We start from the raw sequence: 18618 nt of genomic DNA, 5'->3' as shown, positions 1-18618 counted from the left end.
TGAAAGTTAGAGGACAACTTATAGACTTCCTTCTCCACCTCCACCATGTGAGCTCTGGGCGACACACTGAATTTGGTGACAAGCATCCTCACCCACTGAGACATTTCAGTGTCTTTCTTTCTTGAAACCTCTCACCTGGAGCTGCCGCACTGCAGATCCTGCTCAAGCTGACGTTCTCCTGGGGGCTCATGGGGAATGCCCGTGCTGTCCCGGCTTCAGACTGAGTGGTGCTCACTCAGGCTCCTGAAGCACATGCCCCAGCAGTTTCCCGAGGCAGGTTCCACAGGAAATACTCTGCTTTCACATGAATTAGGGCTAAGAAGAGGCTTTTATTTATTTATTTATTTTTACTTGAAATAATTTGCCTCATAAATCTGAAGATGGCTTCGGATCTTTTTTTTTTTTAAAGATTTATTTATTTATTATACATAAGCACACTGTAGCTGTCTTCAGACACTCCAGAAGACAGCGCCAGATCTCATTATGGTTGTGAGCCACCATGTGGTTGCTGGGATTTGAACTCTGGACTTTCGGAAGAGCAGTCGGGTGCTCTTACCCACTGAGCCATCTCACCAGCCCGGCTTCGGATCTTTTAACTTTCAATGAAGGAAGCAGAAGACTAGTGCTGCTCTGGTGCCTAGATTGATAAGTGACCCAGTTCCTTCTATCTGGAGGTACTGAAGATCTGGTTTTCCATCTAAACCTTTCCCAGTGCTTTGCCTTGGGCTCTCACTGGGCGGGGCCCTTGATTGCTTTTTCAGTCTAGACTCTTGTGCTGTATTGAGAAGCTCTTCTTTTTAAGATTTATTTTTATTTTATGTGAATTCGTATTTTGCCTGTGTGTGTAGCATTTATGTTCCTAAGGAGGTTAGATAAGGGCACAGGATGCCCTAGAAGGGAAGTTCCCTGGCTGTGAGCCAGCATGTGGCTGTTGGGAATGGAACCCAAGTCCTCTGCAAGATCCACACGGCTTCTTCACTATTGAGCATCTCCCCAGGCCTGGAAACTTTTTACACCATGTGTTTGATATCTCCTGTTTTCTCATTCTGGATTTCCTATTTGTATTTCAGAATTTCAGATTTATTTGAGATATTTCACTTTTTATTTTCTAGTGAGTTTTCTTTTAATTTACACTCAAATAATTTTTTTCTGTTTACCCTTTCAATTCCTAATAGTTCTTTTATGTCATTAATGACCTGTACTTCCTGTTTCATGACAACAGAACTTTCTTTTTTTTTTTTTTTTTTTTTTTACCACATTGAAGATACAAGTCTTTACTCAAGGTTTTCTTTTTTCTTTTCTTTTTTTTCTTTTTCAGTTTCTTGTTCTAGTTGGCGCCAGAACTGGGACCTGAAGAATGGCAGAGGGATGCTAAGAGAAACGACTGCTGTGTGGAGCTCCACAAGAAAGGAAAGGATCTTCGTATCGGAGCATCGGAGCAACGGACAGGTACACATGCTAGCGCTAGCCTAAAATTTCAGTTTTGTAAAGTGTTGCTGAGGATGCGGTAGGATACGAATCAAGTTTGAATCAGTGCTAACCCAACACTGTTTCTGCTTGGGTCAGCAGTTCGTTAATCGGAACTAGATACGGAGACAGGCGGTGTGCCGCAGCTTTTTAGAAAGCTGCTTAGGTGGAAGAAGGAAGGGTTTAAAGTCATGGATCAGGCGGTTGTTTTTAGTTTTCAGGAGTTGTTTCAGGCCAGAGGAGTAAGGCTTGAAGTACAATTAGTAAGAATTTTTTTAGATAAGATAGATAGCTGTTGTCCATGGTTCAAGAAAGAAGAAATGATAGATTGTGGAACCTGGGAGAAAGTTGGTGAGGCCTTGAATATCGCTCAGACAGATAATTTTACCCTAGGCCTCTGGGCGCTTGTAAATGATGCTATAAAAGATGCAACTTCTCCAGGGCTAAATTGCCCTCAGGCGGAGCTTGTGGTATCTCAGGAGGAGTGCCTATCAGAGAAGGCCTCCTCAGAAAAAGATCTTCTTAACTCAAAAATTGATAAATGTGGAAACTCTGATGATGGACTGAATTTTAACAAAAATCACTCAGATAGAGGAATTGCCCATTACCTTAATGAGAATTGGTCCTCTTGCGAATCTCCCGCTTCACCTATAGTCACCACTTCGGGAGGTGCTACTCATAGGGACACACGGCTAAGCGAGTTAGAGTTTGAGATTAAGCTTCAGAGGCTTCAAAAAACGTAATTGATCATTGCCTACAAGCCTTTAATACCATGGGGTTGCCTAAGCTTATTAAGACAGATAACGGGCCATCTTATTCTAGTAAAATCTTTATTGCATTCTGTAAAGAATTCGGTATCAAACATAAAACTGGAATTCCTTACAACCCCATGGGACAAGGAATAGTTGAACGTGCTCATAGCACCTTAAAGAATTGGCTTTTTAAAACAAAAGAGGGGCATCTATATCCCCCAAGGTCACCAAAGGCTCATCTTGCCTTCACCTTATTTGTCCTAAACTTTTTGCAAACTGACATTAAAGGTCAGTCTGCAGCGGAACGCCACTGGCACCCAGTTACTTCTAATTCTTATGCATTGGTAAAATGGAAGGACACCCTGACTAATGAATGGAAGGGTCCGGATCCAGTTCTAATCTGGGGAAGAGGCTCGGTTTGTGTTTTTTCAAGAGATGAAGATGGAGCACGGTGGCTACCAGAGAGATTAATTCGTCAGGTAAACACAGATTCTGTCTCTTCTCGTAAGTATCATTCTAAAGACTAAAATTCCTCTTGTGCTTAGAATTCAGCTGGGAGTGGAACCTCTCAGAAACGCTGTTTTCCTCTGAGCCAATTCCCCTACAAGAAGCCGGAGATTAGCTTTAGCTTTACAATTTGCATCTAAATAAAGTACCTTGACTTCTCCAAACAGAAAATTTACATTGCTACCCTCTCATTGTTTAGATTTCTTTCTTTTCTCAAGCAGGTCAATTCACATTCTCCGCCCCTAAGAGCAAACAGGTGGTACTGCTAATCTCCCTTCCAAGGACATCCCAGCATGTGGCTTTCAGTCTGAGATAAGATTTAGATTTACCAAGAGAGCTAGGGAAGTAGAAATTTCATATATTTACAGAGATTAGTTCTTATTTTGATAGAGATGGGCTTAGTCCCTTAGCTGGCCTCTGGCTTTTCACCCTTGCTGTTACTGCAAGGTGTCCTTAGTTCCTCAGGCTAGGGAATAACAGGGATGAGGAGAAAAGACCTCCAGCTCCTATTTTAACCACAATCCATGGTGTTAATACTGACATAATTCTTGTCTAGGCTTTGCTAAATCTGAGGTTGACAAGTCTCATATAGAGACCGCGCATCGCTCAGAACTGCGCTACTGATTCATAATCATATGAATACAGTATGGGTACCGCTTGGCGCAGGAGATTACTGTGGAGGGAAGGTCCAGCTTGACCGTTTCTGAGTTCCCTGTGCGACACACCTGATTTGAAGGAGGTTGGTATCTGACTCCAGCTAAAAACCAAAAATACCTAAGGCTCTGCCTCCCCTCCCCAAAAGATACCAAGAGCCACAGATGTGAGTTGTTATAAAGCTCACGGGAGGAATCAGGTCAATGTCCACCCAAGTCAAGGTTAAAGGCCCACTCATCTATGGATGAAAAAAATCATTTGATCACCTCTGTTAAGCATTGCCTATTTAAACTTAATTAATAGGGGGGAGAGAGGTTGGAGACCTTACTGTCGAAAGGGCAAGCCCTTCACTGCCTCCCACCCAAATAAAAAAAAAAAAGCCAACTGGCCTTGTACTAGGAGCCAGCCAGTCTTACCCCCTTCTCCCTGTTTCTCTGCCTGCCATCCAAAATTGCGGAGGAATATCAGCTCAGTGTTATTCTAAATTCGTTTAGTTAAACTCAGCCAGGGTTCCAACGCCCTACTTAAAATGCAAACAGGTAGTTACCTATTCAGCACTAATTAGCATTATAAAGTCAGAGCCTATTCTGTTAGTGGTTTACTAGGATAATAAAGACAGTCTTAGCCAAATACAGTTTACCATTAGAAAAGTTAGGGAATCCCACGGAAACAGGTTTTTTCTTTAGCCCTAAGAACTCAGGCAGAACTATTGAACATAAATAATTTTTCTGCCTCAGTCCAGCCTCTTTTTTTGTTTGTTTGTTTGTTTTGTTAACTAATGGGAGGAGATGTGGCCTCCCTTCCCCCAGCCTGGAACCTGCTTGCTCAAGGGTGGAGCTACCTGCTCATTCGTCCTGCCACGCCTACTGCTGGACCCTGCCTTTGCTGCCTGGATGCACACACGTGTTCGTCCTGCTACTGGACCCTGAGTTACTTGGCGGGAAATTGGGTTCCCTCCCCCTTCCTTTATAACTGAGTGTCTGGAAATAGTAAAATTGAGCTTTGATCAGAATGTTGTCTTAGCTCCATTCTTTCTTCCGCCCCGTCTAGATTCCTCTCTTTTCAGCTCGAACTGCCATTCTCAGTTGAACCGTTCGTGTTGTGGACTGCGGGCAGGCCGCAACATTCTAGTCTTCATATCTGCCAGTTCCTTTTTTCCTTCAGTTGAAGTGTTTGTTTTAAACATTGGTGAGTTTGCTTTTATTTTTGAGAAAACTATGTAGCCATGGCTGGCCTGGAACTCACTATGTAGACCAAGTTGGCCTTAAACTCACAGAACTCTGCTTCCCCAGTGCTGGGATAGAAGGCATGGAACACCATGCCAGGCAATGTTGGTAGCATTTAAGAGTCATGCACTAGGCTGGAAAACGGCTGATAGGTAAAGCGGCTGACAGCATGTGGTCTGTGTCCAAGCCAGGCTTAGGAAACAGAGGCCTCAGAGCCTGCATGTGGACCTCCACGCATTCCTTATGTGGGGCATTCTGACTAATCCCTACCCTCTCATGAAAACAAAGCATCCTGTGAGAAAAGACAACTGCCCACGGTGCCCTGCTTCCATCCTGGGCCTCCCTCCTGCTTCCCGCTTGCTTGCCTTATGAGGTTCTAAGTGACCTGCAGGTCACCACAGCTGTCCTTCATGTAAAGGCGTGTCCTTAACCGTCTATAGAACTCTCCAGCCTCAACACCACTCCCCTGCTTGGTTTCCAGCTCAGGAATTTTGGGGTCTCACTTAGGCTCTGCTGGGTCATGTTCTGACTTTACAGTTATTCTGAATAAGATACAGTTCATGTGTGATATAATTCATCTATTTAAAGTATGGTGAAGGGTTTTAGTATATTCAGAATTATACAGCCATAATCAATTTTAGAGTCTTTTTGTCACCCGTTGGAAACCCATTAAGTCCCTCCCTCCATTTTCCCATCCTCACCCCACTTCCCAAGCCTAGGCTCTTCTGCTTCCTCTGGACCTGCCTATTCAGGATGGTGTCACACAATGCATACTGTGACTAGCTTATTTCACTACCATGCATTTTTAAGCCCCCTCATATTGTAGCAGATAGCAATGACCCATTGCTTTCTAATACCAATCCCCAATATGTCACAGTCTATTGATTTATCAGCTGATGAACACTTGTGGTGTTATTATTACTTAGCTGTTTTATAAACCTTGAGGTTTTTATATGGGCATATACTTTTAGTTCTCTTGAATATATGCCTGAAGAATGGCTGGCTAACAACATATCTGAGTATTTACCCTCTGGAGGAACTCCGAGACAGTCATCCAAGGTAATACCAGTTCCCATCCCCTGGCAACACTTCTAACCTGGCTTCCTAATTACAGCCGGACATCACAAGGAGCAGGAGGTTGTGTAAGGTTTCGCTCTGTATTGATTACCCTGAGAGCCTTCTTACATGGGCACTGGTCACTGTTATATATTCTTTGGAGAAAAGTCTTTTCAGATCCTTTGCCCTTTATGACTTTTTGTTTTTCAAGACAAGGTCTCTCTGTGTAGCCCTGGCTGTCCTGGTACTTGTTCTGTAGACCAGGCTGGCCTCCAACTCAGAGATCTCGATTCTGATCGGGAGTACTGGGATTAAAGGTGTGCGCCACCACGCCCGGCTGATCCTTTGCTCTTTAATTAGGTCCTTTTATTTTGTTTTTCTTTTAGACAAACTTGTGCTATATAATCTTCCTGTTTCAACCTCCCGAGTGCTAGAGTAGCAGGCGGGCTATCCTTTTATTATACAACTTAACTCTCTGGAGTCTCAATCTCTTATCAGATAAAGTTTCCAAGTAGTCTCCTGCACTCCTTAAGCTATCTTTTCACTTTCCTGATTGTTTTCTTTTTTTTTTTTTTTTTTTTGGTTTTTTTTTTTTTTTCGAGACAGGGTTTCTCTGTATAGCTCTGGCTGTCCTGGAACTCACTTTGTAGACCAGGCTGGCCTCGAACTCAGAAATCCGCCTGCCTCTGCCTCCCGAGTGCTGGGATTAAAGGCGTGCGCCACCACGCCCGGCTTCCTGATTGTTTTCTAAGGCTCAAATATCTTTACTATTAATGTGGGTTTTTTTTTTCCTTTTTCTGCTGTGTTTTAGGTGGAATATTCAAGAGATCACAACTTACAAGTGTGTGGTCTCCCTTCCCCCACCTGCTTGAACCTGTTTGCTCAAGGGTGGAGCTTCCTGCTCATTCGTCCTGCCACGCCTACTGCTGAACCCTGTCGCTTTGTTGATTGGAGGCACACACGTGTTCGTCCTGCTACTGGACCCCGAGATTGTTTGGTGGGAAATCGGGTTCCCTCCCCCTTCCTTTATAACTGAGTGTCTGGAAATAGTAAAAATGGAGCTTTGATCAGAATGTTGTCTTAGCTACATTTCTTTCTCTCGCCGCCTAGCCCCTCTTCTCTTCCAGGTTTCCAAAATGCCTTTCCAGGCTAGAACCCAGGCTGTGATCTGCTGGCCGGACACAACATTTGGCGCCCAACGAGGGGCTGAGAAACGGCAAAGGATTTTTGGAAGAGACACTGCTGGTTTGGAGCTCCATGGAATAATTAAAGGATAAAGGAAATTCATACCGGAGAAGGTATGGGCTAAGCTGAGACAGCGTTAAACCCGAGTGCTGGTTCACTTAGGTTCAGCAGTGAAGCTTAAGAGGAGCTAGGCACAGGCGGTAGGCCGTGGCTCGAAAAAGCTACATTGTTAGGTGTGAGAAAGGAAAGGGTTTATTAAAAGGAAATTAATAATCAGGCGTATTGCCGCAGTTATAAAAACTGCATCATGAGGGAGGAAATTGTCCCAAATAGCAGGAGTACTCTGCCCCCTTTTTGTGTCTTGTTTAATGTCTGGTGCACCAATCTGTTCTCGTATTCATGTATGTTCGTGTCCAGTCTGTATGAATGAATGTTCTATGTTTTATGTTGGATAATAAAGATGGTATAAAAAACTTTATCTGCAAAGCCAAGAGCTGCCACGTGTTTCAGCCAAAAACCAGACATGTGACAGGAGGGACCCTGCTGGAAAAACTATTCATTTTAGGAAAAAGCAGCGAGTGCACAGCCTCTTAGTTTCGGAGTAAAAAATCTGATAAATGGTTCATGATTAATGTGTTTGACAATGGTAAAGTGCTTTTTTTATTCTATGATTGTAGCTACAAAAAATTAATATTCTCTGATTGGCCTAAAATTAACTGCTTCATTTGGTTCTTTTTTATTGAAAATGTGCTCTGCATGTTTTCACATTCAGCTCATAAGTTGTTGGTTAAGATTAATAATTGTTACATTGCTACAGATGTTTAATGTTAAATTTGATAACTCAAGTTTAGAGTCCTTCTGACACGTGGCCTAAGGCAGCCCTAGAGGCTGGGTCTCTAAGATATTTCTAGTTTAGATAATGATTAATGTGGTTCCTATCCTAAATAGTAAAATTTAAGATAAGATTTAAAGCAATGCCTCTTTATTAAAGCATTAAAGCTTGCTTTAATAGGTATTCATTGGTATTGACATCCAAACTTCGTAATATGATAGTAATGCTTCTAATATTGATTTTAAAGATGATAAATTGTTTTAAACTTAGGTTTTGCTTTCCCAAAGTTGTAGGTATTATCCTAACCTTGCACAAAAAAACTTTAAAATTATGGTTAAAACTGCCATTGTTCCATTGACTGCAGCTTGCAGTTTGATTGCAAATTTAAGGTTGATGCTCAGATTAAAAAGTATTTTACCTTTGAGTCAATACAGGGCTCTGGGCAGCCCCAGAGCGGCTTGTGTCCTTTCTTTTGTTTTGCAAACAATGCCTAAAAAAGTTTTTCCCTGTGTTCAAAAAAATTTCTTTTTAACAGTGTTACAGATCTATTCAGATGTTTAAAATAATGCTTAAATTCAAAGATCTTTGCTTCTAGTAAACTGGTAATCACTAGGAAATTTTGCCTCTAGGTATGGCTAATATAGCTTTACATTATGTAAGATAAATTTTTATTGTTTCTGCTTCTTTACAAGAAGCCAAAAGTTTTAATCTTTCAGTATATATTGTTTCCTAAGTGGAAAATATTTTATTAACTAATGCTTCTCAAGAGAAGTTTACCTTAAATCCTTGCTCTCACCCAAAAGATTCAGAGACAGTATCCTTTTATTACTTAGTGTTTTAGTTTACTACAAAAGGTTTTACAAAAAATTAAAAAAGCTTTTATAATTGTTGTTAATTGGTAATTAAAAAATTAGTTGTGCCCAAGACAATTCTTTGGCCAGAAAAAACATTATTGTAAAGTCATTTTTCTCATCCTCCCAGCCGATCGTTGGCCCACGTGGGCCCAACTAGCTGCTGTGGGGCAAAGTCTTAAGACACACAGTTGCCCCTGTTCCCAGCACAAATAATCTGGTTGTGTGCTGTAGATGGTGTTTTAAATTGCTAAACAATCAAACCTTAATTTGTATATTAATAGTCAATGCTATATCTCTGAGCTCATAATTACTTAAAATTGTTCGTCCCTCAGATACTATTAATTCTCAAATTTGCAATTGCTTATACATATTTCTAATTAATAAATAAATTATGCACGTGTGACTCTTAATAACTTTTCAAGCTTTCTAGTTACAACCGTTCCTTAAAAAAATGATTGAAAGTGCAATTAGTCACTGCCCCTTTACAGCCAAGTATTTAAAATGTTTTGTCCAACAAGTTATTAATTCAAAAGGTTAGATATTGTAAAATTTTAAACTTTAACCTCTTAAAAGACAAAAGAGAGAAATTGTATCCCCATATATACTATTTAGTGCATTTCCATGCACACTATTTAAAACATACCTTTATTTTCAAATTTTGAGATTAAAATGTCAAATTTAATAAATGCTTTTTAGTATCTTAAAAGGATCTACTTATTGGCTTATAGATTGATCCTAAAACAGCTACCTTATTAAAAAAGGAAAAAACCGGTTCTCTCCACAGAACGCTGCAAAAGCATATTAGTAATTCGTGTGCCAAGCTGACAGGTAAGTTAACTCAGTGTCCTGATTAAAAAGACTAAAAGATTAAATTCATGTTTTTTTTTTTTTTTTTTTTGGTTTTTCGAGACAGGGTTTCTCTGTGTAGCCCTGGCTGTCCTGGCACTCACTTTGTAGACCAGGCTGGCCTCGAACTAAGAAATCCGCCTGCCTCTGCCTCCCAAGTGCTGGGATTAAAGGTGTGCGCCACCACGCCCGGCTAAATTCATGTTTTAGATCCATCCTTGCTTGTCATTTTTCCAGTTTAGACTAACTTCTAGCCTTTTAACTTTATGGCAATAGTACATCAGAGACTGTATATTCAGACTTAGTAAAATTAGTCATTTAATAGAGTCATAATGATTTTTCACTTTTCTTCAGTGTGACCAGCCATTCTAACTCAATCTTAGACTGGTCTAATATTCAGTCCAATTATTAGAGATTCCTATATTCTAAATTACCTAGCAAAGTTAATTCAGAACATATCCCCCAAGGTCACCAAAGGCTCATCTTGCCTTCACCTTATTTGTCCTAAACTTTTTACAAACTGATATTAAAGGTCAGTCTACAGCGGATAGCCACTGGCATCCAGTTACTTCTAATTCTTATCGATTAATAAAATGAAAAGACCCCTAACTAACGAATAAAAGGATCAGGTTCTAATCTGGGGAAGGGGCTCGGTTTGTGTTTTTTCAAGAGATAAAGATAGAGCACAGTGGCTGCCAGAGAGATTAATTAGTCAGATGAACGCACATTCCAAATCTACTTATAAGTATCACCTTGAAGACTAAAATTCCTCTTTTGCTTAAAATTCAGCTGAAAACTAAAGCTCCCAAAAAAGCTGTTTTCCTGCTACTCTCTGAGCCAGCTCCTGCACAGGAGGCCGGAGACTAGCCTTAGCCTTACAATTTGCAACTGAATAAAGTACCTAGACTTCTCCAAAAAAAAAATTTACATTGCTACTCTCTCGTTGTCTAGATCTCTTTCTTTTTTCAAGTAGGTCAATCTACATTCTCCAGCTGGACCTACAGGCGTGCCTTCCCCTCCCCCAAGAGCACACAGGTGACTACTGCTAACTCCCTTCCAAGGACATTCCAGCACGTGGCTTTCAGTCTGAGATAGAATTTAAATTTACCAAGAGAGCTAGAAAAGTAAAAATTTCTAATATTTACAGAAATTAGTTCTTATTTTGATAGACGGGCTTAGTCCCTTAGGTGGCCTCTGGCTTTTCACCCTTGCTGTTACTGCAAGGTGTCCTTAGTTCCTCAGGCTATTGGGAATAACAGATGAGGAGGAAAGACTTCCAGCTCCTATTTTAGCCACAATTCGTGGTGTTATTAATGACATAATTCTTGTCTAGGCCTTGCTAAATCTGAGGTTGACAAGTCTCCTATAGAGACTGCGCAGAACTCAGACCTGCACATACTGATTCGTGATCTTACGAATACAGTATGGCTACCGCTTGGCACAAAAGATTACTGCGGGGAAAGGTCCAGCTTGACCGTTTCTGAGTTCCCTGTGCGACACACTTGATTTAAAAGAGGTTGGTATCTAAATCCAGCTAAAAACCAAAAATACCTAAGGCTCTGCCTCCCCTCCCCAAAAGATACCAAGAGCCACAGATGTGGGTCGTTATAAAACCCACGGGAGGAATCTGGTCAATGTCCACCCAAGTCAAGGTTAAAGGCCCACTCATCTACGGATAAGAAAATCATTTGATCACCTCAGTTAAGCGTTGCCTATTTAGACTTAATTAATAGGGGGGAGAGAGGTTGGAGACCGTACTGTCGAAAGGGCAAGCCCTTCACTGCCTCCCACCCAAATAAAAAAGCCAATTGGCCTTGTACTAAGGAGCCAGCTGGTCTTACCCCTTCTCCCTGTTTCCCTGCCTGTCATCCAAAATTGCGGAGGAATATCAACTCAGTGCTATTCTTTAGCCAGGGTTCCAACGCCCTACTTAAAATGCAACCAGGTAGTTACCTATTCAGCACTAATTAGCATTATAAAGTCAGAGCCTACAGCCCAGCACTATTCTGTTGTTAGTGGTTTACTAGGATAATAAGGACAGTCTTAGCCAGATACAGTTTACCATAGAAAAGTTAGGGAATCCCACAGAAACAGGTTTTTTCTTTAGCCCTAAGAACTCAGGCAGAACTATTGAACATAGATAATTTTTCTGCCTCAGGCCAGCCTTTTCTTTTTTTAATTTTTTTGTTAACTAATGGGAGGAGATGTGGTCTCCCTTCCCCCACCTGCTTGAACCTGCTTGCTCAAGGGTGGAGCTTCCTGCTCATTCGTCCTGCCACGCCTACTGCTGAACCCCGTCGCTTTGTTGCTTGGAGGCACACACGTGTTCGTCCTGCTACTGGACCCCGAGATTGTTTGGCGGGAAATCGGGTTCCCTCCCCCTTCCTTTATAACTGAGTGTCTGGAAATAGTAAAAATGGAGCTTTGATCAGAATGTTGTCTTAGCTACATTTCTTTCTCTCGCCGCCTAGCCCCTCTTCTCTTCCAGGTTTCCAAAATGCCTTTCCAGGCTAGAACCCAGGCTGTGATCTGCTGGCCGGACACAACACAAGTGGGCAGAGCGATGAGTTAGCAGTTAAGCGCACTTCCTGTGGGACAGAGGCTGAGGTTTGGTTCCCAGCACCCACATCAGGTGGCTCTCCATCTGTAGCTCTAACCCCAGGTGAGCCAACACTCTCTTCTGGCCTCTGGGCACATATATATATATATATATATATATATATATATATATATATATATATACTATAAAATGGTTGCAGCCAGGCTCTTACTGACAGGTCTGAGATATACTTCAATTGTATTTATTTATTTGTACCTTATTTTATTTTATTTTTGTGGCAGAGTATTCCTGTGTAGCCCAGGTGGGCCCAGAGCTCCCAGTCTTTCCTTATCTCAGGTTTGCAAGTGCTGACACCATGCTTGGCTTGAGTTAACTGTACACATGTATTTTTCTTTTCTGTCATCTTAGAGAGGTATTCAACCTGGGATGGTCCTTGTCTGAATCATACAAAGTCGCATGAATAGTCCTCAAACACTAGAAAAATGAAATCGTTTAATGCCCTCTTTTCTAGAAAGAATCAAATGGATAAGGTCTGCAATTTGTTAAAATTTTCAGGGAATTACGGTGGTTTTCATTCTTTTTTTTTTTTTTTTTTCTTTGAGGTTTGATCAATGTAATTTATAATCCTTAGGATAGTGCCAACTCTTTTCTTTTCCTGCAGAGCTAAGGACCAAACCCAGGGCCTTGCCCTTGCTAGTCAGAGGCTCTAACACTGAGCTAAAACCCAACCCCAGGGTAGTGCCAAGTCTCAAGTACTCAGTATATTTAACTACTATTTTTGTATTATATCTTAGAAATCAAATTGGGATGTGTTACTTCATTACTCTGAATACAATACCTGATTTGTATTGTCTTAGGTAAGTTCCCATCATCGTCTTCTCTCTGCTAGGTATAAGTCTAGGGCTTCATGCATACTAAGCAATGCTTTACTGTTGAGTTGATCTTCTCAAGTGTTTCTTTGCCTTAATTCTTTTCTCTTGTCCTGTCTAGAATTCTGGCCCTCTCTCCATTGTGCCTTGTCATTTTATCTTCTATAGCCTTTGAGTCAGTTTGCTTTTATGGGGTGTGGAGCTAGGTCCAGCCCATGTATGCTCTTCGGTTGGTGGTTCAGTCTGTGGGAGCCCCCAACGGTCCAGGTTAGTTGATTCTGTTAGTCTTCCTGTGAAGATGCTATTCCCTCTGGGTCCCTCAATCCTTCCCCCAATTCTTCCCCAAGACTTCCAGAGCTCCATCTAATGTTTGGCTGTGGGTCTCTGCATCTGTTTCGGTCAGATGCAGGGTGAAGCCTCTCAGAGGACAGTCATGCTAGGCATCTGTCCCCTTCTGAGTGAGATTCAAGCATCCTCCCTTGGGCCCTTCTTGTTATTTAGCTTCTTTGGGTCTGTGGATTGTAGCATGGGTATCCTGTACTTTATGGTTAATATCCACTTATAAGTGAATATATACCAAGCATGGCTTTTCGGTCTGAGTCACCTCACTCAGGATGATATTTTCTAGTTCCATCCACTAGCTTCTCAGCTGGCTTTCTTGCCTTTGGCCTATGATGGCACAGTACATCCTGACAGGAACGAGTGTCAGAGGTGCTTACCCCATTCATGGTCGTTTCAGTCTCAATAACTTCTTGTGAGGTAGCTGGTGTTCTCCCATTTCACAGATGGTGAAGCCGGAAGTGCTGCAGCCCAAGAAGGATGTGTTCTGAGTGCTCCAGGATAAGAAAACCCAGTTAGCGATGAGCCAAATCCTGGGGAGGTGAGCCGCCATCACTAGTGGATGTGGGAGCTATCAGAGAGAAGCGCAGTTCTTTGCTCTAGGGCTTCCAGTTGGGGAAGCAGAGGTCCCGTCAGGTATGTACAGTAATGAGAGTGCTCATCTGTTCTCCTTGCAGCCAGGGCATGTTGCTCTCATGTTTAATTGACCAGTAAGTTCTGGAGAGCACACACCCAACCAATTCTCACCGTTTCTGCCGTGTTCCAATGGGCAGAAGCAAAGCTCAAGGCTCCCTCAGCTTTGTGGAAAGCATGGCCGATGTCCCCTTGTCCAAGAACAGGTCCCTCCTGAAATGCTGGGGCCTGTTTATGTGGGATAACAGCCGCACACTTCTCTCCCCTTGTTTGACCTCCCTGCTCCGGATGTGTTTGCTCACGGGTAGGCAGGTTGTATGCCGGTTTCCATTCATTTATACTTCCTGCTCATCTCAGGGTGTGTCTGGTTCTTAAAATTATATTGCCCAAGGCTGGAAAGACGCTCAGTGCTTAAAACCATTCAAGTTCTGAGTACCCACATCTACCTCCAGGGGCTCTAACACCTTCTTTCTCTGTCCACCCCTTGCACATACCCCTCACACAGACATATATACATATGTATCTAATTTAAAAAAAAAACAATTTTTTTAAAAAAATTACGACTGTCTAAAATCAGAAAGCAGCTTTTTAATGCTTTCTCTTTTTCCAGCTCATCAATAAACATATTTTAAGCAAATGCTTCCCTCCACACCCGTTTATTTTCTTCTTTCTCTTGAGACATGGAATGTACTGTAAAGGGCTAGGTTGCTTCTTCTATTATTCATTTGTAATTAATTATGATTTGATAACCTTTTGCTGATATTTTCCATGTTTTGAGGGACAGTTTAAGCAAGATGTCTAGATATGCAATCATGGTCCCCAGAGGGGCCGCCCAAGCTCTGTGCTCAGTGACCAGCTGAACTGAGAAACGGGGTGACACAGCACAGGCAAATATAGCTCCTAGTGCAGCAGTGTTCTGAGCACACCGCCATCACTCAGAGCCCCGGGAGCAGGTGCTTACTGGCAGGCACTGGCCCTTTGTTCTCTGACCCGGGTGTGGACTCAGCCTGGGTCTGATACCAGATCTAAGTGAAAGTGTATCTTCAAGTCTGAGCAAGTCAGCTTCATTTTCAGATGCAATTAGTGAAAAATACACGCAGATAAGTCAAGAAATAGTTCCTGCTACTTTTGCTTCTACAACGATTCCTTTTTAAAAAATTGAAACAGAGACAAACCTGTTCATAAAACTACTTAATTAACTGGCTTTCAGATGTTTATGATGTTTCTCAAGTCTTTATAATTAAAATAAATCTTCATTCTACAAATTTCTCTTTTACATGAATCCTGTAACTCCTGATTTTGGGTGGTGGTGACATATAGAAGACATTTTCCAGCTCAAAGTCCACTATCAGATATCACATAGTACAACATACCTGAAATCTCCCGGAAGTTACTAATGGAGGCTGACAGAGGAGGTGGAGTTACTGTGTAAGCTTATAGACTTTCTCTTTGGGAAATAGAGTTTTGGAAATATATAGTTGTGACAGTCATACAACACTGTAGTATTAATGCCACTGAATTGTAAACTCAAAAAAAAAAGTTTTCAAAGTAAAGTTTAAAGTGACCATGACCACAGGTACATCCCTATAATCCTAGCACCAGACACTGAGTGAGACCCACGTTCACAGCCAGACCAGGCTATATAAAGGCACTAGTAAAGAAAAAGACAAAAAAGGTCAACTTTATGTTCTATATATTTTACCACAATATAAAGTTAATGAAAAGTCACATTTGAAGGAAGATTGAATGTGTTACTTCAGCCCAGCAACACTTTGATGATAGGCATTTGATAAAGGAGCAGTGCACAGTAAGAACAATTTCCCCCTCCCCCAATCCGTGTGTATGTGTGTGTGCACATGCGCATGTGTGCATGTGTTTCAAGGCCAGGGATCAATATCAGGTGTCTTCCTCAATGGCTTTTTCACATAGGTTTTGAGACAGAGCCCCTCATTAAATCTGGAACTCAGTGATTTGGCCAGATCAGCTGGCCAGCACCCCACCTTCTCAGGACCCCACTTTTATGTGGGTTCTTGAGATATAAACTCTGGCCCTTACTTACCTTTAGGAAATGACTAAGTTTATAATTTACCTTTTAATTTCCCTGTGTTTTATGTTTAGAGGCGTTCTGTCTGAGTGTATGTCTGTGGGCCATGTGTATGCTTGGTGCCCAAGCAGGCCAGAGTGCTCTTAGGACGGGAGTTGGAAGCCACCGAGTATGCTGGGACTCAGCCATCTATCTGGCTCCAGATTTACCTGTTAGAGAGGATGAAGTGACAGACACCGTACCTGGCTAGATCGCAGCTTCTTGTTTTCCAGGAGGCTCTTCTCCTGAAGCAGGGCTTCCTTCTTGGAGACGATGGCCTCGCGTTTCTTCAGGTCTTCCTCCAGCATTTCCAGTTCCTGGCGCTGGCTCAGGACCTTCTCCACCTCTTCATCTAACCACTTCCTTTGCTCATCCAATTTCTATGTTTAAAGAAATACTGTGACTTATTTCTCCTCTTACCATAAAAATCACATCATTTAACTGGCTAAAATCTTTAAAATAAACAGTAAAACTATCAGAGCAATTCATGTTGCCATCTGACTGGTATTTCTGCCTAACATGCTGCGTGTTGTCTTATAGGGACTTAAACTGTATTACCCCACTGTGTTACACTTGAGCTATTTGTGCTGACAAAGCACTCTGTTAACTCAGGTTGGGAACCCCACCTCCACGTGGAGAGGCCATGCTTCCCCCAGGATTCCACTGGAGGCTCTCTCCAGCCTGCAAGTCAGCCTGCTGCAGGTCAGCTCCCTGTGGCTAATCTCTGTGCTACTGCCTGGCCTGCAGATGGCATCTGATACAAGGTCATATGAGTAAGTAAATAAATACCCTAGTCTATCAACACTGGAATAAATACTCCATGAAAAAACAAATCCACCCTGTAGCTTGTCAACTTCAAATACTATAAAATAAAGTACAAGGATAGAAGGATGTAAGAAGTGTGTATATTAGTATTGTGTTATTAAACACCACAAGCAAGTATAAGTATAAAAACATGACTGAGATCCACTCAGTCACAAGCACACTGAAATGACATTAAGTCATGAAAACAACAGATAAATAGAAAGTCAGCTTAGGACTAATTTCCAGTCCTCCATGGCCCCATGAAAGAATCCTAGAAATGTCTGCTCAGACGCTGAGGAAGCACACAGGGAATCCCATCCTGCGGCCCAGCACTCCAGTGCAAGTATGAGGATCAGAAGTTCAGGACATTCCAGGGTGTCCTGAGCTTACCTGAGACCCCATCACAGAGCAACAACAGGACAAGGAAGCAAGTATGCCTGAGATGCAAAGCCCATCAGACCTGTGATGGTGATCCTGTCCGGACTAGCAACCCAAGCAACACTCAAGTCTGCGGTAGCAGCAGCTCTGCGATTGCCAGGAGTGGCACGGTTAATGCTCGAATACTTGAGTTTAGCCTTAGTAAGAGGCCTTTATAAATTTCACAACTGTGAGTGGGGTTCCCAGGAGAAAAAAGACAGTTATAGTCATTGAAAGTATTTCAGAGTGCAAAATGGTATATACCCATACTCTAAATTTCACTAATAAAATTTATAAAGTTTAAATAATGTTTTTCAAAACTTAAATAGATGTGTTTGTATTCTGAATATAATTATAATTTTAAGTATTCTTTTTCTCAAATATTTTTAATTTCTTTGACCTTTGAAATTAGTTAATGGGTTATAGTTTTTTTTTTTTAAATATGACACTAAAACTCTTTCATATGTTATAGTACATACACAATTTGGTTCTGTTTGAATGGAGAGCTCTGGATTTTAGAAATACACCTGTCTCTATTGGAATAAATATATCTAGTAAACATGGATTTCATATAATATTCCAATAAATCATGCCAACATATAAAGATAACACATTTCTGGATGAGAAATAATTTAATAAAGTGTTTTGAAAGAAATATAGGACATTTTATAAGCAGGCAAAAAAAATCTAATGTTTGAAGAGTTTACTCAGAATCTGCTATTTTTTTTTTTGCAAAGCTAAAAAAAGCAACTTTATTTTTTATTAGATATTTTCTTCATTTACATTTCAAATGCTATCCCCAAAGCCCCCTATACCCCCACCCCTGCTCTCCAACCCACCCACTCCTGCTTCCTGGCCCTGGCGTTCCCCTGTACTGGGGCATATGATCTTCAAAAGACCAAGGGGCTTCTCCTCCCATTGATGGCCAACTAGGCTATCCTGTGCTACATCTCTGCTAGAGACACAAATCTGCTATTTTTAACCTGTGTCTAGACACTCACCAACACTGAACTGAGCCGACTGACCTGGAATTGGTCCCCACTTCTGAAAGGACTTTTTCTTCTGTTCAGGTTAAATCCATCCTGGTCCTCAGCCTTGGGGTTCAGACCTTCTCCCTGACCTGCTTTTAGCTGCAGCTCCTGGACACAGAGAGATAAGATGCTGTATTCGATTTGCTGTCTCTCAGTACATATGCAGATAAATTATCTTTCTCTTTTCTCCCCTCTTCTCTCTCCCACATTCCCTTTCCTTATCTGTGCTAGGTTAGACCCCAGAGCCACATGTGAGCCAAGTGTGTTCTGTTGAATTTACACCCACAGGCTTGGAGTGGTTTTCTTAGCATTCACATGCCTTGTTACAAGAGTGAAAATAAGTCACAGAGTGAGGTCATCTTACACTGGAGGCAATGAAGTCAGGGTTTGCTGATTCAACTGAGCCCTTTTTTCTTTTTCTCTTTTTTAAAGATTTATTTATTTATTTTACATATGTGAGTACACTGTTGCTGTCTTCAGATGCACCAGAAGAGGGTATCAGA

At 41.6% G+C, this 18618-nt stretch overlaps 1 protein-coding gene across 5 annotated transcripts in view; it reads right to left on the bottom strand.

Annotated features, from left to right (window-relative positions):
- Kif27 (kinesin family member 27) overlaps positions 1-18618 on the bottom strand; it is a 78782-nt gene that overhangs the window by 16495 nt on the left and 43669 nt on the right. For all 5 annotated transcript variants that reach the window (XR_002379511.3, XM_021180420.3, XM_021180421.2 and 2 more), the window contains 2 exons: positions 18110-18223; positions 16067-16243 (listed from right to left, as the gene is read on the bottom strand). Coding sequence is in view for 4 of the 5 variants with exons in the window: in XM_021180420.3 (XP_021036079.1) it covers positions 16067-16243; positions 18110-18223 (291 nt within the window). In the remaining variant the exon portion in view is untranslated. The remainder of the gene's footprint in view (positions 1-16066; positions 16244-18109; positions 18224-18618) is intronic.

Source organism: Mus caroli, unplaced genomic scaffold (assembly GCF_978045245.1).
Source record: "Mus caroli unplaced genomic scaffold, Mus_caroli_1 scaffold_15, whole genome shotgun sequence".
In the NCBI taxonomy this organism is placed as follows: domain Eukaryota; kingdom Metazoa; phylum Chordata; class Mammalia; order Rodentia; family Muridae; genus Mus; species Mus caroli.
This window is presented reverse-complemented; position numbering and strand designations above follow the sequence as displayed.